Source organism: Eleutherodactylus coqui, chromosome 7 (assembly GCF_035609145.1).
Source record: "Eleutherodactylus coqui strain aEleCoq1 chromosome 7, aEleCoq1.hap1, whole genome shotgun sequence".
Taxonomy (NCBI): domain Eukaryota; kingdom Metazoa; phylum Chordata; class Amphibia; order Anura; family Eleutherodactylidae; genus Eleutherodactylus; species Eleutherodactylus coqui.
Window position 1 is genome coordinate 81029102 of NC_089843.1, and position 15927 is coordinate 81045028.

Here is a 15927-nt window from a genome sequence, read left to right on the forward strand (position 1 = left end):
TGAAAAAATGCCCGTGTAACTGAGCCCTAAAAGTCAAATTCTTCTACATTTTTTTTTATAAAAAAAACAATTACAAAAGGCCCTTTTAACACTTAGTACATGCTAATCAATGGCATAAAATTTTTGATCCAAAGGTGTTCATAGCCTTCAAAAATTGGACATCTTGGTTCTTATAGACCTTATAGTTGAATATGGCTATCAACTAAAGTAACAGTTTGTGCTGTGTATAGAGCAAACCTAGGCAGATAACCGGGGACCTCTACGATTCATGGGGCCAATAACAATTTGGGTAAATTAAGTTTATGCTTATTAAGATTAGGGTGGTAGTGGAAACAGGGACAAACTATTCAGGCAGCGGTTCGTAATGAGAAGAATGACAGAAGTAGCTGAAAGACATTTAATGCATTCATCTCAAATGTATCAGGAAAAAGTGTTGAGTGATTATTGAAATATTCTGGTCTGGACTGCCAGACCCAATTTTCAAAAAAATAATCGTGAGAGACGTTTCTGACTTCCATAAAAATCAATGGGAGTAAGTATTGGCTTCATTAACTTGCCCTGTAGGTAGAGGGGTGTGTGGTATTTGTTTTTTGATGAGATCCTAGGTTCAAATTCTATCAAAGATAACATCTGCATGGTCTTTGAAAAACTCTATCTAAATGTTGCCCTTGGTCAGATTTCAACCTACAACTCCAGCACTGCACAGCAGCAGTGCTAACAAATGAGCCACCACACTCGCCCATTCTGTTCCAGAACAGGAGAAGAACAAGAATAATCACAAAGAGAACATAAAAAAAAACATGCAGATGTTGCCCTTTGGTCAGAATTTAACCTACAACTTCTGCACTGCATAGCAGCAGTGCTAACAACCAAGCCACCACAATCATCGGGTTTGCTCTAGAGGAGGGGAAGAGCAACAAGAATAAACACAAAGAGAACAGAAAATCCACATGCCACATGTTGCCCTGGGACTGATTTGAACCTACAACTCCAATATCCCAAAACAGCAGAGCTAACAACCGACCCTGTTCTGCTTCAGAGAAGGGGAAGAGCAAAAACAAGAATAAACACAAAGAGAACCCATCCATATGTTGCCCTTAGACAAATTTGAACCTTCAAATCCAGCACTGTAAGGCAGCAGTGCTAACAACTCAGCCACAATGCTTGGTCTTCCTTCTATGCAGGAGAAGAAGTCAGAGAAACACAAAGAGAATAGACAGTCTATGCAGATATTGTCCTTGGACAGGATTTAACATAAGACCCCAGCCCTTCAAGGCAACAGTGCTAATTCTTTCTTCTCCGTCTACCTTCTTCTTCTTCCTCCTCCTCCAGTGCAGAAGAAGAAAGTGAAGGAGAAGAATAAAGATAAGGAGACGAAGAATAAGGAGGAGGAGTAAAGCATGAAGTAGAGAATAAGAAGATCTTCTTTTTCTTCTTGTCCTCTCCAAAGAAGAAGACGCAGGAGGGGGAAGAAGAAAGAACCTTGGTGGCTCAAGGGCTAGTACTGTTGCCTTGTAGCACTGAGTTTGTAGGTTTACGGCTGATTGATAACATCTGCATGGAGTTAGTATGTTGTCTTTGTGTTTATTATTCTTGTTCTTCTCCATCTTCTCCTCTGGAGAAGGGAAAAGAGAGAAGTGTGGTAGCTTAGTTGTTACAACTGTGCTGGAGTTTAAATCTGACCAAGGGCAACATCTCCATGGAGTTTTTTATGTTCTCTTTGTGATTATTGTTCTTCTTCTTCTGCTATGGAATGAAATAAGCAAGTGTGGTGGCTCAGTTGTTAGCACTGCTGCTTTGCAGAGCTGGAGTTGTAGGTTCAACTCCTTTAAAAAAAAGAGCCACGAGAGGTGTTATTATCTCTAAATGCAGGCTAGGAGGGGCATTATTACTGAGTGGTGTGCATTTGCGGGGTCTGATGGGGATAGAGAGAGCCCTGGTTTAAGCTGCATTGTTCAGACACAATCTTATGCTTCTGTGTCTGGCAAACATGGGCGTCGTCCCATTCTCTCTTTTCTCTGATCTTATGTTCACTCTCTTTCAGCACTCCAAGGGTTAACAGCTACAGACCTACTGTTCAGCTGATGCTCCTTTTCTAATCACTGTCCTATATAGCTGCTCTGGGCCTTTCAGACCTTGCTGCAGTGTTGTTGAGAGTTTTGTTCCCATCACATCCCGTCCAGCCACTGCTACAGCAGTTACCTTGCGTTCTGTGTTCTGTGTTCTTAGTTTGTGTACTCTGTGGTCTGTTATCCCCATTGTCCACTTCTCTGTTTATCCTTGTCAGCTTGTTCCTCCTTTGTTTCTGTACTCCCTGGTGTTGTTCTATCTTTGTCATATAGGTGTTCTGACCCGCCAGGGTAAGTCAGCACCTAGAGGAAGACCGTGGGGTCGTCCTTTATCAGGCCAAGTGCTCCACTTGTAGGCAGGGGTCTCCCTCTCCTAGTTATTATATTTAGGGTAAGATACTTTCCCTAGTTTCCATCCATATAGGGGGCTGTTCATCTGGTATCTTACCTCCCACGCTGGAGTTGGCTGTCAGCCATGCTTGTTCGGATCTTCACCTACCCGGTAGGCTGACAGAGTGGTTCCACATCCACAGTCCTTACACCTGGAGGGAGTTTTTCAAAGTCCCTGATGAGATTTGAAACTAGGACCCCAGCACAGAAAGGCAACAGTGCTAATGACTGAGCCACATTCATAGAAGAACACACACGCGCAAAAAATCGGGTTGGAAATCCTCATGACATATACCTCCACTGGAAGCCTCAAAGATGCGAACAGAGCCTAGGGTTAAGGTGGGGTAGATATAGGGCCTAAGGCCCAGATCCACCTGCAGTTTGCAGAATTCACTGATTTCCTTAAATGGCTAGGTCTGTGGGGATGAATCAGTCGCAGAAGCTTGGCAACCTAAAGGGGTTTTAAGATCTAACTTTATGGTTGTAGGGGTCCTTCCACTAGCACCTCTACCAATCCCGAGAACAGAGGTCCTGACGGTCCCTACCTGAATGGAGCAGAGGTCATGTGCATCTATTCCATTCAATTCAATGATAGCGACAATCTCTGCTCCCTTCATGCGGATACCATTGGGACTCCTTTTTCAGGATTGGTGGTGGTCCCAGCGGTTGGACGCTAACCAAAAATTATCCTTATCCTGTGGATAGGGAATACCTTTAGATCTTCGTAAAACTCCTTTAAACTCTTGTCGAAATACAATTACAAAGACACGTTTTAGGCTAGTATCTTCATTTTGCACTCTCAGTGTTATGTCTCACACAACCTGTTAAGGTGAGCACAAGAAAGTATGGCTTATCACCTTCAGGGTGTGTTCACTCATGGCAGAATTGTTGTGGAATTTTGGCTGCGGAATGCACACTGAAATTCTGCAACAAAGAACATTACAACGGAAGGCCGGACTCATGCAACCATAAGCCTAAAATGCTACATGTATTTACATTGACTCCATTCACCATGTATTACATGAGCATACATTGCGTGTGTAATACGCGGTTAAAATTACATTAGTGTGAGCCCGGCCTAAGTGAATGGAGTTTTCACAAACCCCCATTCACCCACAGCGAAAGAAATCTCCAGCAGAATGTAGTCATGCGGCAGATTTTCAAGTTTCGACTGTGCTCTAGTTGGCGCGGAAAAGCATCAAATTTTCACAGCGTATTTCACTGAGGGCTCCTTCACGCTGGCGATTACGATTTTGCCGTGAGAAAATTATGGCAAAGTCGTAACTTTTTCCTTGCAATTTTTGAGTATCAGCACTACTTTTTCTTGCAAAAATATTGCTGCCACTTGGGATTTTCTCGCGCGATTTTTTAGGGCGAAAGTCAATAGGACTTTCTAATGTTAAAAATGCATCACATTGCACAAAAAAACGCAAGTTTGTGTTTTGCGATGCGATAAAACGGAGACTCCACAGGAAAACATGGGAGATGAAAAAAAAACAAAAACGCAGAAACATAAGACATACTGCTATTTTTTTAATGCAACATCGCATGAGTAAAAACATCGCAAATGGGAATCCGCCCAGTGAGAACCCAGCCTGAGACGCACAGATTATCGCTAAAATGATTGCCGATTAGCGATTTTTTTTTTTTAAGCGATAATCGTCCGGGGTAAATGGGCCTTTAGGCTTCATTTGCACACTTAAAGGAGATGTCCCGCGCCGAAACGGGTTTTTTTTTTTTTCAACCCCCCCCCCGTTCGGCGCGAGACAACCCCGATGCAGGGAAGTAAAGGAAGCTTACCGGAGCGCTTACCTTAATCCCCGCGCTCCGGTGACTTGAATACTTACCGCTGAAGATGGCCGCCGGGATCCTCTGTCTTCGTGGACCGCAGCTCTTCTGTGCGGTCCACTGCCGATTCCAGCCTCCTGATTGGCTGGAATCGGCACGTGACGGGGCGGAGCTACACGGAGCCGCTCTCTGGCACGAGCGGCTCCATAGAAGACTACAGAAGACCCGGACTGCGCAAGCGCGGCTAATTTGGCCATCGGAGGCCGAAAATTAGTCGGCACCATGGAGACGAGGACGCTAGCAACGGAGCAGGTAAGTAAAAAACTTTTTATAACTTCTGTATGGCTCATAATTAATGCACAATGTATATTACAAAGTGCATTATTATGGCCATACAGAAGTGTATAGACCCACTTGCTGCCTCGGGACAACCCCTTTAATTGGTATTTCAGTAGCTGAGTAGCTACTTAATAGTTTATGTAAAATGATCGCTCAAAGCTGTGACTCCAACTGTAGTTTGAGCGATCTTTGAGCGATTATCGGCCCGTGTAAACCAGCCTTTAGTGTGGAGCCTTTAGTGATAGTCCTACACATGATGCGCCTATTGTATCTCTCTAGCAATACACTGCAAGCCTGGTACTGGCAACTTTTCAGAATTGCATTAATGCATACGGTGGGGAAACCCCTTTAGGGTGGCTTTACATACAGCGTTTTTAGAACCTCCTTTACCGATTTCCATTAAAATATTGCGCTGCATGAAGTGCTATTTTGTCCTGTAAAATGCAAACGGCTGAATTATTGACACGCAGATAGTATGTATGTCATTGCCCCTGCAGGCGAGATACGCCAGTGCTGTGCTGCAAAAAAAAACGCTTGCATGAGAGAGCCTTTAACCTCTTAACGCTACAGGTCATACATTTACATCCTGGAGGTTAGAGGTACGCATGAAGGGGGACCAGGTGTCGATCGCGCTCCATACAATGCAGGTGCCAGCTGTTCCTTAAGCTGACACCTGCCTGCAAGAGCTCCAATAGGCAGCGCCGCTCATTGGAGCTGTTAACCCTTTAAATGTTGCCGTCAATTCTGACAGCAATGTTTAAATGCCCGGTCGATGTACGGGGTCCCGCACTGCCCCCCGCGATGAGATCGCAGATGGTACCATGCAGTTGCCATGGCAGCTGGAGGCCTTCTGAAAGCCTCCAGGGCTGCCCTGAAGATTGCCTATGCAATGCTATGGGACTACATCATACTGCAGGAGCAATCAAATCATAGCAAGTTCTTGTCCCCTGTAGGAACAAAAAAAAATGTAAACATTAGTTTTAAAAAGTTTTATTAATTCTTAAAAAAGAAAGGTAATAAAAGTTTAAAAAATAATACGTTTAAAAAAAAAACCTTTTGCTGCATTTATAATAAAAGAATCTAATAATCAAAACCTAAAAACAAGTCTAAATTATCAAAGTAATGCATTATTTACCCTGCATGGTGAACATTGTGTAGAAGAAATCAACAACGCCAGAATTGCGCTTTTTTTGGTCACCAAGCAAAAATGTAATAAAAAGCCCTATGTACTCCAAAATGGTATAAGTGGAAACTGCAGGACGTCCAGCAAAAAATAAGCCCTTGCACAACTATGTCAACGTAAAAATAAAAAAGTTATGGCTGTTCAAAAATGAAAATAATTCTAAAAAATTGCATACCACTTTTCCCTGATAGTAAGACCTACCCCGGTTTTCTGGAGAGGCTTAAAATATAAGCCCTCCTCAGAAAATAAGCCCGGCGTCCTGGTGCGCCGTGATGGTCTCCGGTGGCGCTGCGGCAAGCTGCAGTGTCCTCCGCGCTGAGATTTCAGTTTCTTTCTGGTGATGGGGCTTTGAATACCCCACCTCCAGCAAAGCGAGCGCTGTGATTAGATCGAGTGCCAGCCAATCACAGCCGGTGCTCGATCATGACATCACTGAATGGCTGTGATTGGCTCATCGAGCGCCAGCTGTGATTGGCTGGCGCTCGATCCAATCACAGCGCTCGCTTTGCTGGAGGCGGGGTATTCACGTTCCCTGTTTACCAGAAAGACACTGATATGTCAGCAGATATGTAGGCGTATTCCGTGTGGAAGGCTTCCATTGAAGTCAAAGGAAGCCATCCGACCCGCAGCCCTTCAGCAATCATCATTGTGCACCAGCCAGACCATCCACTGTACAGATTACGAAGATTCCGGACAGGTACGCATGGTCACCAGTCGGCACAGGGTTGGATTCCGCTGTGGGACCCCGAAACCGACCTGGTCGTGTGCAGCCAGCCTAAGGAGCATAAGCTTCTTAATGATTTTAGCACATCCCAAGCTATCCAGCAGAAAGGGACATTTTCGACAGCTACATGGGTATTTTACACGGGCCAACTCTCGACTGAAGTATTGCGCAACAAATGATTTTGAACCTGACAGCCGTTCTGTTTAAAAATGGAACCTGACAGCGTACTAAGCAAGAAATCACTGAAAGGCAGCGACTAATGAGCGACCTCAGTGTAAGCAGGCAGTCGGACATTAAGGCTGGGGTCACATGGGGCGTATTCCCGGAGGAAATCACGCGGTTTGGCCGCAGCAAAAACCGCAAGATTTCCGCCGGGAGAACCGCCGCGGAAAAACCCGCGGCGGCTTTAAAGCGGCCCGGCCGCTCGCTCTTCCGCTGCGGCCGGCGTTCCCATAGAGGAGAGCGCGGCCGCAGTGGAAAGAAAAGATAGACATGCTGCATCTTCTGAAGCCGCGGCTGCGGTCGCCGCAGCCGAGGTTCCAGCCTGACTTACCGCAGCGGATTGGCCGTCCCGTGTGGACGAGATTTCTGAGAAACGCGTCCACATGGTTGTCCAATCCCGAGATTAGCGGCTGCAGGCGGATTTGCCGCGGCGAAATTCCACGTGAAATTTCCGCGGCAAATCCGCCCTGTGTGAACCCAGCCTAAGGCCTACGGAGGCGGATGACCTGAAGCGGTCTCTGGTGCGCTTCGCCTTCCTCCATTCGCTGAATGACTATCACCCCCGCGTGAAAGTAGAGAAGTGCTAATCGCTGGGATGGCTGCCGGCACTTCAGCGCCCCCCAGTCGACCAGTCTAAAAGTACCCCGAGGCCGCTTCACACGGGTGCATTTGTGTGCACAAATCTCAGAGAACAGGACCCATTGTTTTCAATGGCTTCATTCTCATTTACGTATTTTGCGCGTGCACTTTGGTCGCACTAAAAAAAAAATTGAATACGGTCCCTATAGAAGTCAATGGTGGCGTGCCGTGTGCAAGGAGATGCGAGATACACTGCGCAATTGCGCTGGAAAAAGAACACATCTGGAACTCATCAGCCATTTTAATTGGAGCGTTTTTTGCCGTATGCAAATGAACACGCCTTGTGGGTGCAAAAAGTACAGTAAAATATGCTGATGTGCGCAAAAAGGCCTCGTTCAGTACGTAAATACGTTGCACTGAGGCGCACACAATTGCGCTTATGACCGTGTAAAACCGGCCTACGATCTAGTAGACTTGCGCTGTAATTTACCAGTTTCTGACGTAAATTATTGTAAACGTTTCCGGCTGCGAATCGCACAACGCCGTCCATGAAAGACTTATTCGCTTTTTGAACAGTGACAATAACGGTGGAAAATGGGGCAAAAAGTCACATTTTTTTGTCCAAGTATTGTAAAAATGTGCGCCTTTTTTTAGTGCCAGTAAAGTTGGGCCCGGCAGGATTCCATGTCCTCCCATGTGTGAAGGAAGCCTCAGTGTACCTCCACACATGGTGTGGTACCAGCTGCTGTGCCCCCCCCCCCGTGCCCCCTGTGCCCGCTGTGCCCGCATCCTGTCCTCCCTCACTCACCTTAGTAACCAAGCAGCGTCACTTACTGGACTGAACCACTTCGTCTATCACAGGGGTGCTATCTGATTCACGGCCGCTTCACGCCCTTACGATCACAACTACATAATCCTGTATGAGAAGACGAGAGGGAGATAAGCGTTTGTATAACGTTACATGCTGTGTGTAACGGTCAGGGCCCATAATAGTTCCCCTCTCTCTTGCCGTCTGTTCTGTCACCCCCCAGATCGGAGATGGTATGTGCCGGAGCCGTAGCCAGTGACAAGCTCCCAGTGAACATGGCGTCCGGTTGCTTAGCGCTGCTGTAAATCCGGGGTCATAATCCTGCAGCGGCGGAGAGAGGAAGGAGAGACATGTCTGACTCCGAGGAGGAGAGCCAGGACCGGCAGCTCAAAATAGTCATCATAGGGGATGGAGCCTGTGGGAAGGTCAGTATCAGCCTCCATATGTACAGGTATCACTGTGTCCACCACTACCCATATACCCAGTGCTGCCACTGCCCACATACCCAGTGCCACCCCAGGCCACTGCCCACATACCCAGTGCCACCCCAGGCCACTGCCCACATACCCAGTGCCACCCCAGGCCACTGCCCACATACCCAGTGCCACCAAGGCCATTACCCACATACCCAATGCCACTACCCACATACTCAATGCCACCCCAGGCCACTACCCATATACCCACTGCCACCCTAGTCCTGTACATCAGGCCACAACATATACTCCATGTGCACTGAGACCCTATTTAGTAATCACTGGGCAGTGAAGCTGTGTCCAGTACCATCTTCCAACTATACGGTGCCCAGAACTGTCCTTGGCACACACTGGGTGCTGCATGGTCTCCCTCATACACTGTGCCCAGTGCCATCTTCCCTGCACACACTGGGTGCACTATAGTCTTCCTCATACACTGTGCCCAGTACCATCTTCCCTGGCACACACTGGGTGCCGTATAGTCTCCCTCATACACTGAGCCCAGAGCCGTCCCCAATTAACTTTGTGCCCAGCATTGCCATTCACATTCCAGGACCATCCTTGGCATACATTTAATGCGGTATTATCTCTCACATACCTTTTTTCCAGGACTGTGCCCTGTATCACCCTCCCTATATGCTGTGCCAAGGAGCATCTGTGAAGTACACTGTGCCCTAACATTTTTCACATACATTGTGCCCAGTGCCATCCTCTGTGTACTCTGTGCCCAGTATGATTTTCCTCATACTATACCCAGAACTTGGTATATGCTCTGCCCAGCAGCTTCAGTCACATACTCTGTTCCTCAGACGGTGCCCGGTATCACCTTCCCTATATGCTGTGCCAAGGAGCATCTGTGAAGCACACTGTGCCCAGCGCCATCCTCCTTGTACTCTGTGCCCAATATGGTTTTCCGCATACTCTGCTTAGTACTGTCCTTGGCATATGCTGTGCCCAGCAGCTTCAGTCACATACTCTGTGCCCTGGCATGACATGATATTCTGTACAGTGCCTGAGTTGCAGTGCCACACGGTGCCCTAAAGGGATTATTCAGATATGGGCAAGCTTTTAAATATTGCTGCAAATGTATTAAAAAAATAAAGATCAGCCATACTGGCATGCTTACTCGCTCACCTGGTGGTCCAGCGCTGCAGCTCTAGCGGTTGTCCCGGTTTTTTATTTATGAATGGCCACCACCTGACTGCTGTAGCCAATCAGAGGCTGCAGTGGTTATGTGCCACTCCCCTAATGTCATAGCTCCAAGCACCTAGCGGTAAAGCCATAGGAACAGCATGTGACTGTTGCAGTCTTTGATTGGCTGTCAGGTGGTAGCCGGTCATGAAAAAAGACAGGGAAGAACCCAGCAGCTGCGGTGCTGGATCTCCGGGGAGCAAACACAGTTACAGCCATTTAAAAAAAAATATCTGTGTGGACAACCCCTTTAAGGCCCTTTTGATGGGCCAATCCTCAGCCTGATGTAACGGACGCCGATCATCAAGGCATGTCATTCGGCTCCTGCTTCCCTTTTTTTTTTTTTAAACAGGGGTTGAGAATGACTGGCTCATTTGTAGCATGCGCAGAATATCTCCCGCAGCAAAAATCGGCAGTATTAATTAACATGTTGGCAATTTGACATCCGCACTGCAGGTTATTATTTTTTCCACAATTTATGGATGACATTTCGGCCGGCTTCTCATGGGCTTTTTTGCGTGCGCAATACACAGAGGATAGAACCCACTGATATCAATGGGATCGTTCACATGGCAATATTTTCTATTGCGCAAAAAAAATAGAACAAGTTTTATTTTTCCGTAGATTTGTGCACCAAAGGTCCCCATAGAATTCAATGGGGGGGGGGGGGACACAATCGCCCAGGTAGTACGCGAGAAGATGCGTGAAACGCTGCATCATACCGCTGGAAAAAGAACACATCTGTAAATCATTGCACACGACCGCTTGGATTCTGCATGCCGGAGCCCACACCGGTATCTGACCCTGTGCCCGGCCGGTGATCCCGCGTACCTGTCATTCTTCTTTTTCCGCACAGCGCAGTACAGATTTTCCCATGCTGTCGCTAGCAGATGACTCAGAATCCGTTACCTGGATTTAGACGGCTTACATTGACTTCAATGGAAGCCGTTTGCGTGGAATCCGCTTGAAAATGGAACATGCTGCGTTTGGTTGTTTTTTTTTCTCCGCAAGCGGAAAATCGCAATTACTTTCTGCTCCTGTGCAGGAAAAAGCGTTTTTCAATCGCGTGTTATGGAAGGTATTTACTGTGGAAATAAACAGTCTAATGTAATACTGTAGTATTGTATCATAACGTATCTTGATAGGCGATCATTCCTGGCAGCTCTGGGGGCCTTCAGAAAGCCCTGGGCTGCCCTGACAACCAAATGGAACCTCGCAATCGCATTCAGATAGCAGCATTTAAAAGGTTAACCGCCACGATCAGTGGCTACTGCGGTCGGGAGTTGGCTGTCTCTGACAGCCGGGACCTGCCATGTATGCAGCGGGATCCGCTCCCGATCCCACGTCATACAAACCCTGCACCCGTTTGGTGAAGGGGTTAAGATCATGCTCAGAGTTGCTTAATTTGATATATTAGATGGTTTGGAGCAAACTAAGACTGACTAGTCGTGTGACCCGTCCCCACCGAGGAGCGGGTGTTGATGATCCCAGTTCCCAGCCGCTGCATTATCTGTAGACTTTACTGCGTCCTTGTCTGTCTGTAACTCGCATCAGCTTTATTGGAGAGGGAGGGTGCAGAAGCCCAGGATCCGAGGACCCCCATTCTCTTGGTCCTAGAAGGAGACCAACATCTATCAGACACATGGCAATGCTTGCGGATGTGCCAGATGGTACAAACTACCCTCCGGGCCTGGACAAACTAAGCTGGCTGCACCGCTTCTGACTACCTGAGGCACAATGCACATAGTATGTGTTGGTAGTCTAAGACACTACATGCTGATATGACTGGCCAGCACTGGTCATGTGGACAGCACCGGCCAATCAAAGCAGGTTAAACTAATCTAATGATGCATACTAATATACAGTGAAGCTGGTGCGGCCATCTTTGTTTGTCCAGGCCCAGGGGGTCGGTTTTAGATGGGAATACCCCGTTAATGTCTTGGTCCTTACGGTAGCCATGAACATAAGATCTGTAGGGGTCTGACTCTCAGCAATATCCCCAATCGGCTATTAGATGAGGCCGCGGTGCTCCGGCACTGTGCGCTCATTGTTTCCTACGCACAACTCCATGCTTTTAGTAGTTGGGGTCCCTGATATGGCTGTCCAGTCCTTCCTACTATATATAGTACCAGATACGGCTGCTTATAAAAGTATGGCGCTCTGACTGATGAAGAAGGTAAATGCTGCCGCCCCTTCAAACAGCTTGTTGGCGATGGAACCTAGACTATGACCAGTCTAATATCGATGCCTTCGTTTTGTGTTTGGTGTTCATCGGAGCTGTTGCATGCGGGTGTTGGCTGTAAGTAACAGCCGGCACCTGCATTGTATGGAGTGGGATCAACCCGCGATCCCGCTATATACATACCCTGAACCTGCAGGACCTTGCATGCATGTCATGTAGTGTGAAGGAGTTAAAGGGAATTTGTCCCCTGTTTTTAGCCCCATAAGCTAAGCTTATGGGCTGAAAATAGGTGACCTGCTGAGTCCGGGGATATAAGTTTTGTACTTACCTCCCTCGTTGTTCCCCTCCGTGTCACCGCTGAAAGCTGCCGCTCAGTGCATTGCCTTAAGTAGTCCGCCAATTCTAATTTTATAATTGGTGGGCTACTTAGCAGCGCCGCTTAATCTATTCAATGGCGGCTTTCAGTGCTCACACCAGGGAAATGACGGGGAGGTAAGTATAACATCTCCGGACTCAGGCAGTCGCCTACTTTTAGCCCATAAGCTTGGTTCACAGGGATAAAAGTAGGAGACCGAGTCTGTTTTAGGCCGTGTACAATGGGGTACGGTGGATCTGTCTGCCGCAGTTTAGCAAATATCTGCAAGAAATTGGTGACACGGAGCAAAAATATTTGCAAACCGTCTCTCAAGAAAGCAAAGTAAGTTTTCTTTTGATAGCTTAAATGATTTTTCTATGGATTTGTGCAGAAAAACATTGTAAAAAAGTTTTGGTGGGGCCACTGAAGCCATGAAAGCTGAGCTGGGATATTAACATTTGATGGGAAGCGTGTCCTCTGCACATAATATATTAATATAAAGGGAGGTTACATGACGGTCTCTGCAGACAGCAGTGTGCTTCACTGGATCAGTGTTTCATGGTGTTCATATCATGGGGGAAAGTTTTAAACTAATGCACACAAATGTTTGCCCCCTCCCCCCCCAGAGTATAAAAAACACTGTGTCTTAAAAAAAAAAAAGCACACATGGAAAGAGTTGTTTTGCGGCAAAACTCGGCATGTAGTTACATTGCAGATATATAAATGACTAAAGTTGTGGGGTGATTAGATGAACGGTGTTGTCACCGGAGGCCCTAAAAGTGGTCCGCCCCCCTTGGCCCATAAAAAGGTTCTCAGAGACTCCTTGTATGTAGTGACCTATTCTTCTGCTTGTGTAGAGCTTGTTGACCACTAGACGCCTCTACGATGCCATCCAAGAGATTTCACTTACATTTGAACTATCATTCCATATTAAAGGGCCCCGATTATTATTTGTTCAGTCGCATCCAACCTTTGGGCACTTTATGGATCAACATTCTCCATGCATTCCTATCTTTCACGACTTCTTTCGGTTCGGCAATTGACATGTTAGTGGTGGCATTGATTGTATCTAGCCATCTTGTTTTTTGCTGTCTTCTCTTTCCACTGACTTTGCCAAGCATCAGTACTGTTTCCAGTGAGTTAGCGCGCAAGAGAGCCGCGGTTTGATGATTTTGCCCTCTAGTGATATTTTCGGTTTGACGTGATCTAACACTACATTGTTTGTTGTCATGGCAGTCCAAGGTATCTGTTGCATTCTCCTCCAGCACCAGAGTTCAAACGCAACAATTTTCCTTCTGTCCGTCTTCCTGAGCGTCCAGCTTTCACAACAATACGTTGTTATGGCAAAGACGATTGCATTGATCAGTCTGGTTTTTGTTGCAATGCTAATATTCTTGCTTTTCCAGATCTTTTCCATTACTTGGATTGCATACCTACCAAGTGTAATCCATCTCTTGATCTCAGGTCCAGATTGCCCGTTGCAATCGATTTTTGGATCCAAGGAAGATGAAATCTTGGACCTACTTGACTTCTTTGTTGTTAATTTTGATGTTCACTGTACTGTTGCCTACCGTGGTCATGACTTTCGTTTTCTCGCTGTTGAGGTCCAGTCCCATGCATTTGCTTTCCTTTTGCACTCGTTGTATAAGGTATTCCAGGTCCCTTTCACTTTCTGCAAGCAGGGTGGCGTCATCTGCATATCGGAGGTTGTTGACATTTCTGCCACTGATTTTGACTCCGATTTCTAATTCGTCCAGATTGCATCGCCTCATGATCGTTTCTGCGTACAGATTGAAAAGCACTGGTGATAGAATGCAGCCTTGCTGTACGCCATACAGCCTTGCTGTACACCTTTCTCCATTCCGAACCAACCCGTGTTTCCATAAGCTGTCCTGACTGTTGCTTCTTGGTTGTTGTGAAGCGACCTTATCAGCTGTTCAATATGTTCTGGGATGCCCATTTGCTTCAGACACTTCCAAAGCTTGTCATATTCGACACAATCAAAAGCTTTGCTGTAGTCGACAAAAGACATGTACCTGTTCTTTTGATACTCCCGGGTCGTCTTCATGACCCAGTGCAGGTTCGCGATTTGGTCTCTGATGCCATGTCCTTTGCAGAAACCAGCTTAGACGTCCGGCAGTTCTTGTTCAACAATTATCATAATATGTTTTTGTATGATCTTTAAAAGAATGTTGCTTGCGTGAGGTATGAGGGCGATGGGCGGTAATTGGAACATTCTTGAGCATCACCTTTTTTTGGAAGTGTGACGAAGACCGATCTTGTCCAACCTTTGGGTCACGATTTGGAGCTCCAGATCTTTTCACATAGGTCGGTTGACTGACACTGGTTTGAGCAGTTCGGCTGGTATGTGATTAATGCCCGGAGCTTTCCTGTTTGCAGTTGTTTCAGGGCCCATGTGACTTCTACCTCCAGAATGCCCAGTTCTTGTCCTACTTGTTGTATGGGATCCAACGGGTTGTCTGTCTGATCGCCTGCATACAGCTCTGCTGTATATTCTCGTCACCTATGCTTGATTTGATCTTCTTGTAGTAATTTGCCATCTGGGTCTTTGATGGTTGCTGCCTTGCGTGATGTGAACGGGGCCTGGGTCTGTTTAACATGGGTGAAGAGAGCTCGGGAGTGGCCTTGCTGGTTTGCTTCTTCCAGTTTTGTGCATTGGTTATTCCAGTTTCGCTCCTTGTCTTGTTTGACTCCTCTTTGAAATTCCGCATTTAGCTGTCTGAATTCAGCGATGGTGCCCACTGCTGTAGCTGCTCGGTGCTTGTTGGTGATTCTGAGGGATTCATCCAATAGCCATTGTGGTCGTTTTGCAGATTTTTTTGAAAGGGATGATATGTTCAGCTGTATTCCGCGTGATGGATTTGATTTCCTCCCATAATTCTTCAGAGTCTTTTCTGATGGTGCTGAGTGTTTAAAACCTGTTATTCAAAAGGACCTTAAGTACTGTCATCAGCATGGTGTAGGTAGTGTCTTACATGATTTATTCCGCCAGATTTACTACAGAAGGCTGTAGTCAGACTTTGCCAATTACACCAGGATAACACTTGTATTCAAGCAGCTGCAATATCTCTGAGATTTTTCATATGATATTTAACTGTCCACCATTCCTAGGGCCAAACATTCATATAAAGGAGGTCATGTATGGACCTTCAATCTTCAGCAAAATGACTGACCATTATGGAAACCCCAGAGTGGCAGCAGCTCTGTTCTCTTCTTCAGAGATTGACTTTCCAAGCCTGATTGATATGGCAATTGTCCCATTCTTGGGATGCTTGTGGGTTCCATCTACTTGATACCTTACAATCGGACTTTTCTCACATCTTTAATCACGGTTTCATAAAATTTTGTTTTTCATTAACTTTTTTTATGCCTGCACCCCAGATGACATACTTTTAAGTTCTGGGAATGGCACAGGCATACCATGGAGGGCTAACTTTGTAGGTTGTGAGTTAACCCAGGCATTGGGATTGCCAGGATTCATGGCTCTCTAGGGGCAGCTCAGGGCTTATGCAAGGATTGCCCTGTGATAATAGCTATTAGGCTATGCTTGAAAATATGCCTGTACAGAAAACCCATATGGAACGTTATAGTTCTAAAAAATGA

General features: G+C 46.4%; 1 protein-coding gene across 2 annotated transcripts in view; it reads left to right on the forward strand.

The window, feature by feature from the left end:
• Nucleotides 1-8351: 8351 nt before the first annotated feature.
• The window catches only part of RAB28 (RAB28, member RAS oncogene family), a 110324-nt gene continuing 102748 nt past the window's right edge, over nucleotides 8352-15927 (forward strand). For both annotated transcript variants that reach the window (XM_066573272.1, XM_066573273.1), the window contains exon 1: nucleotides 8352-8527. In XM_066573272.1, coding sequence (XP_066429369.1) covers nucleotides 8453-8527 — 75 coding nt within the window. In that variant the 5' untranslated portion in view covers nucleotides 8352-8452. The remainder of the gene's footprint in view (nucleotides 8528-15927) is intronic.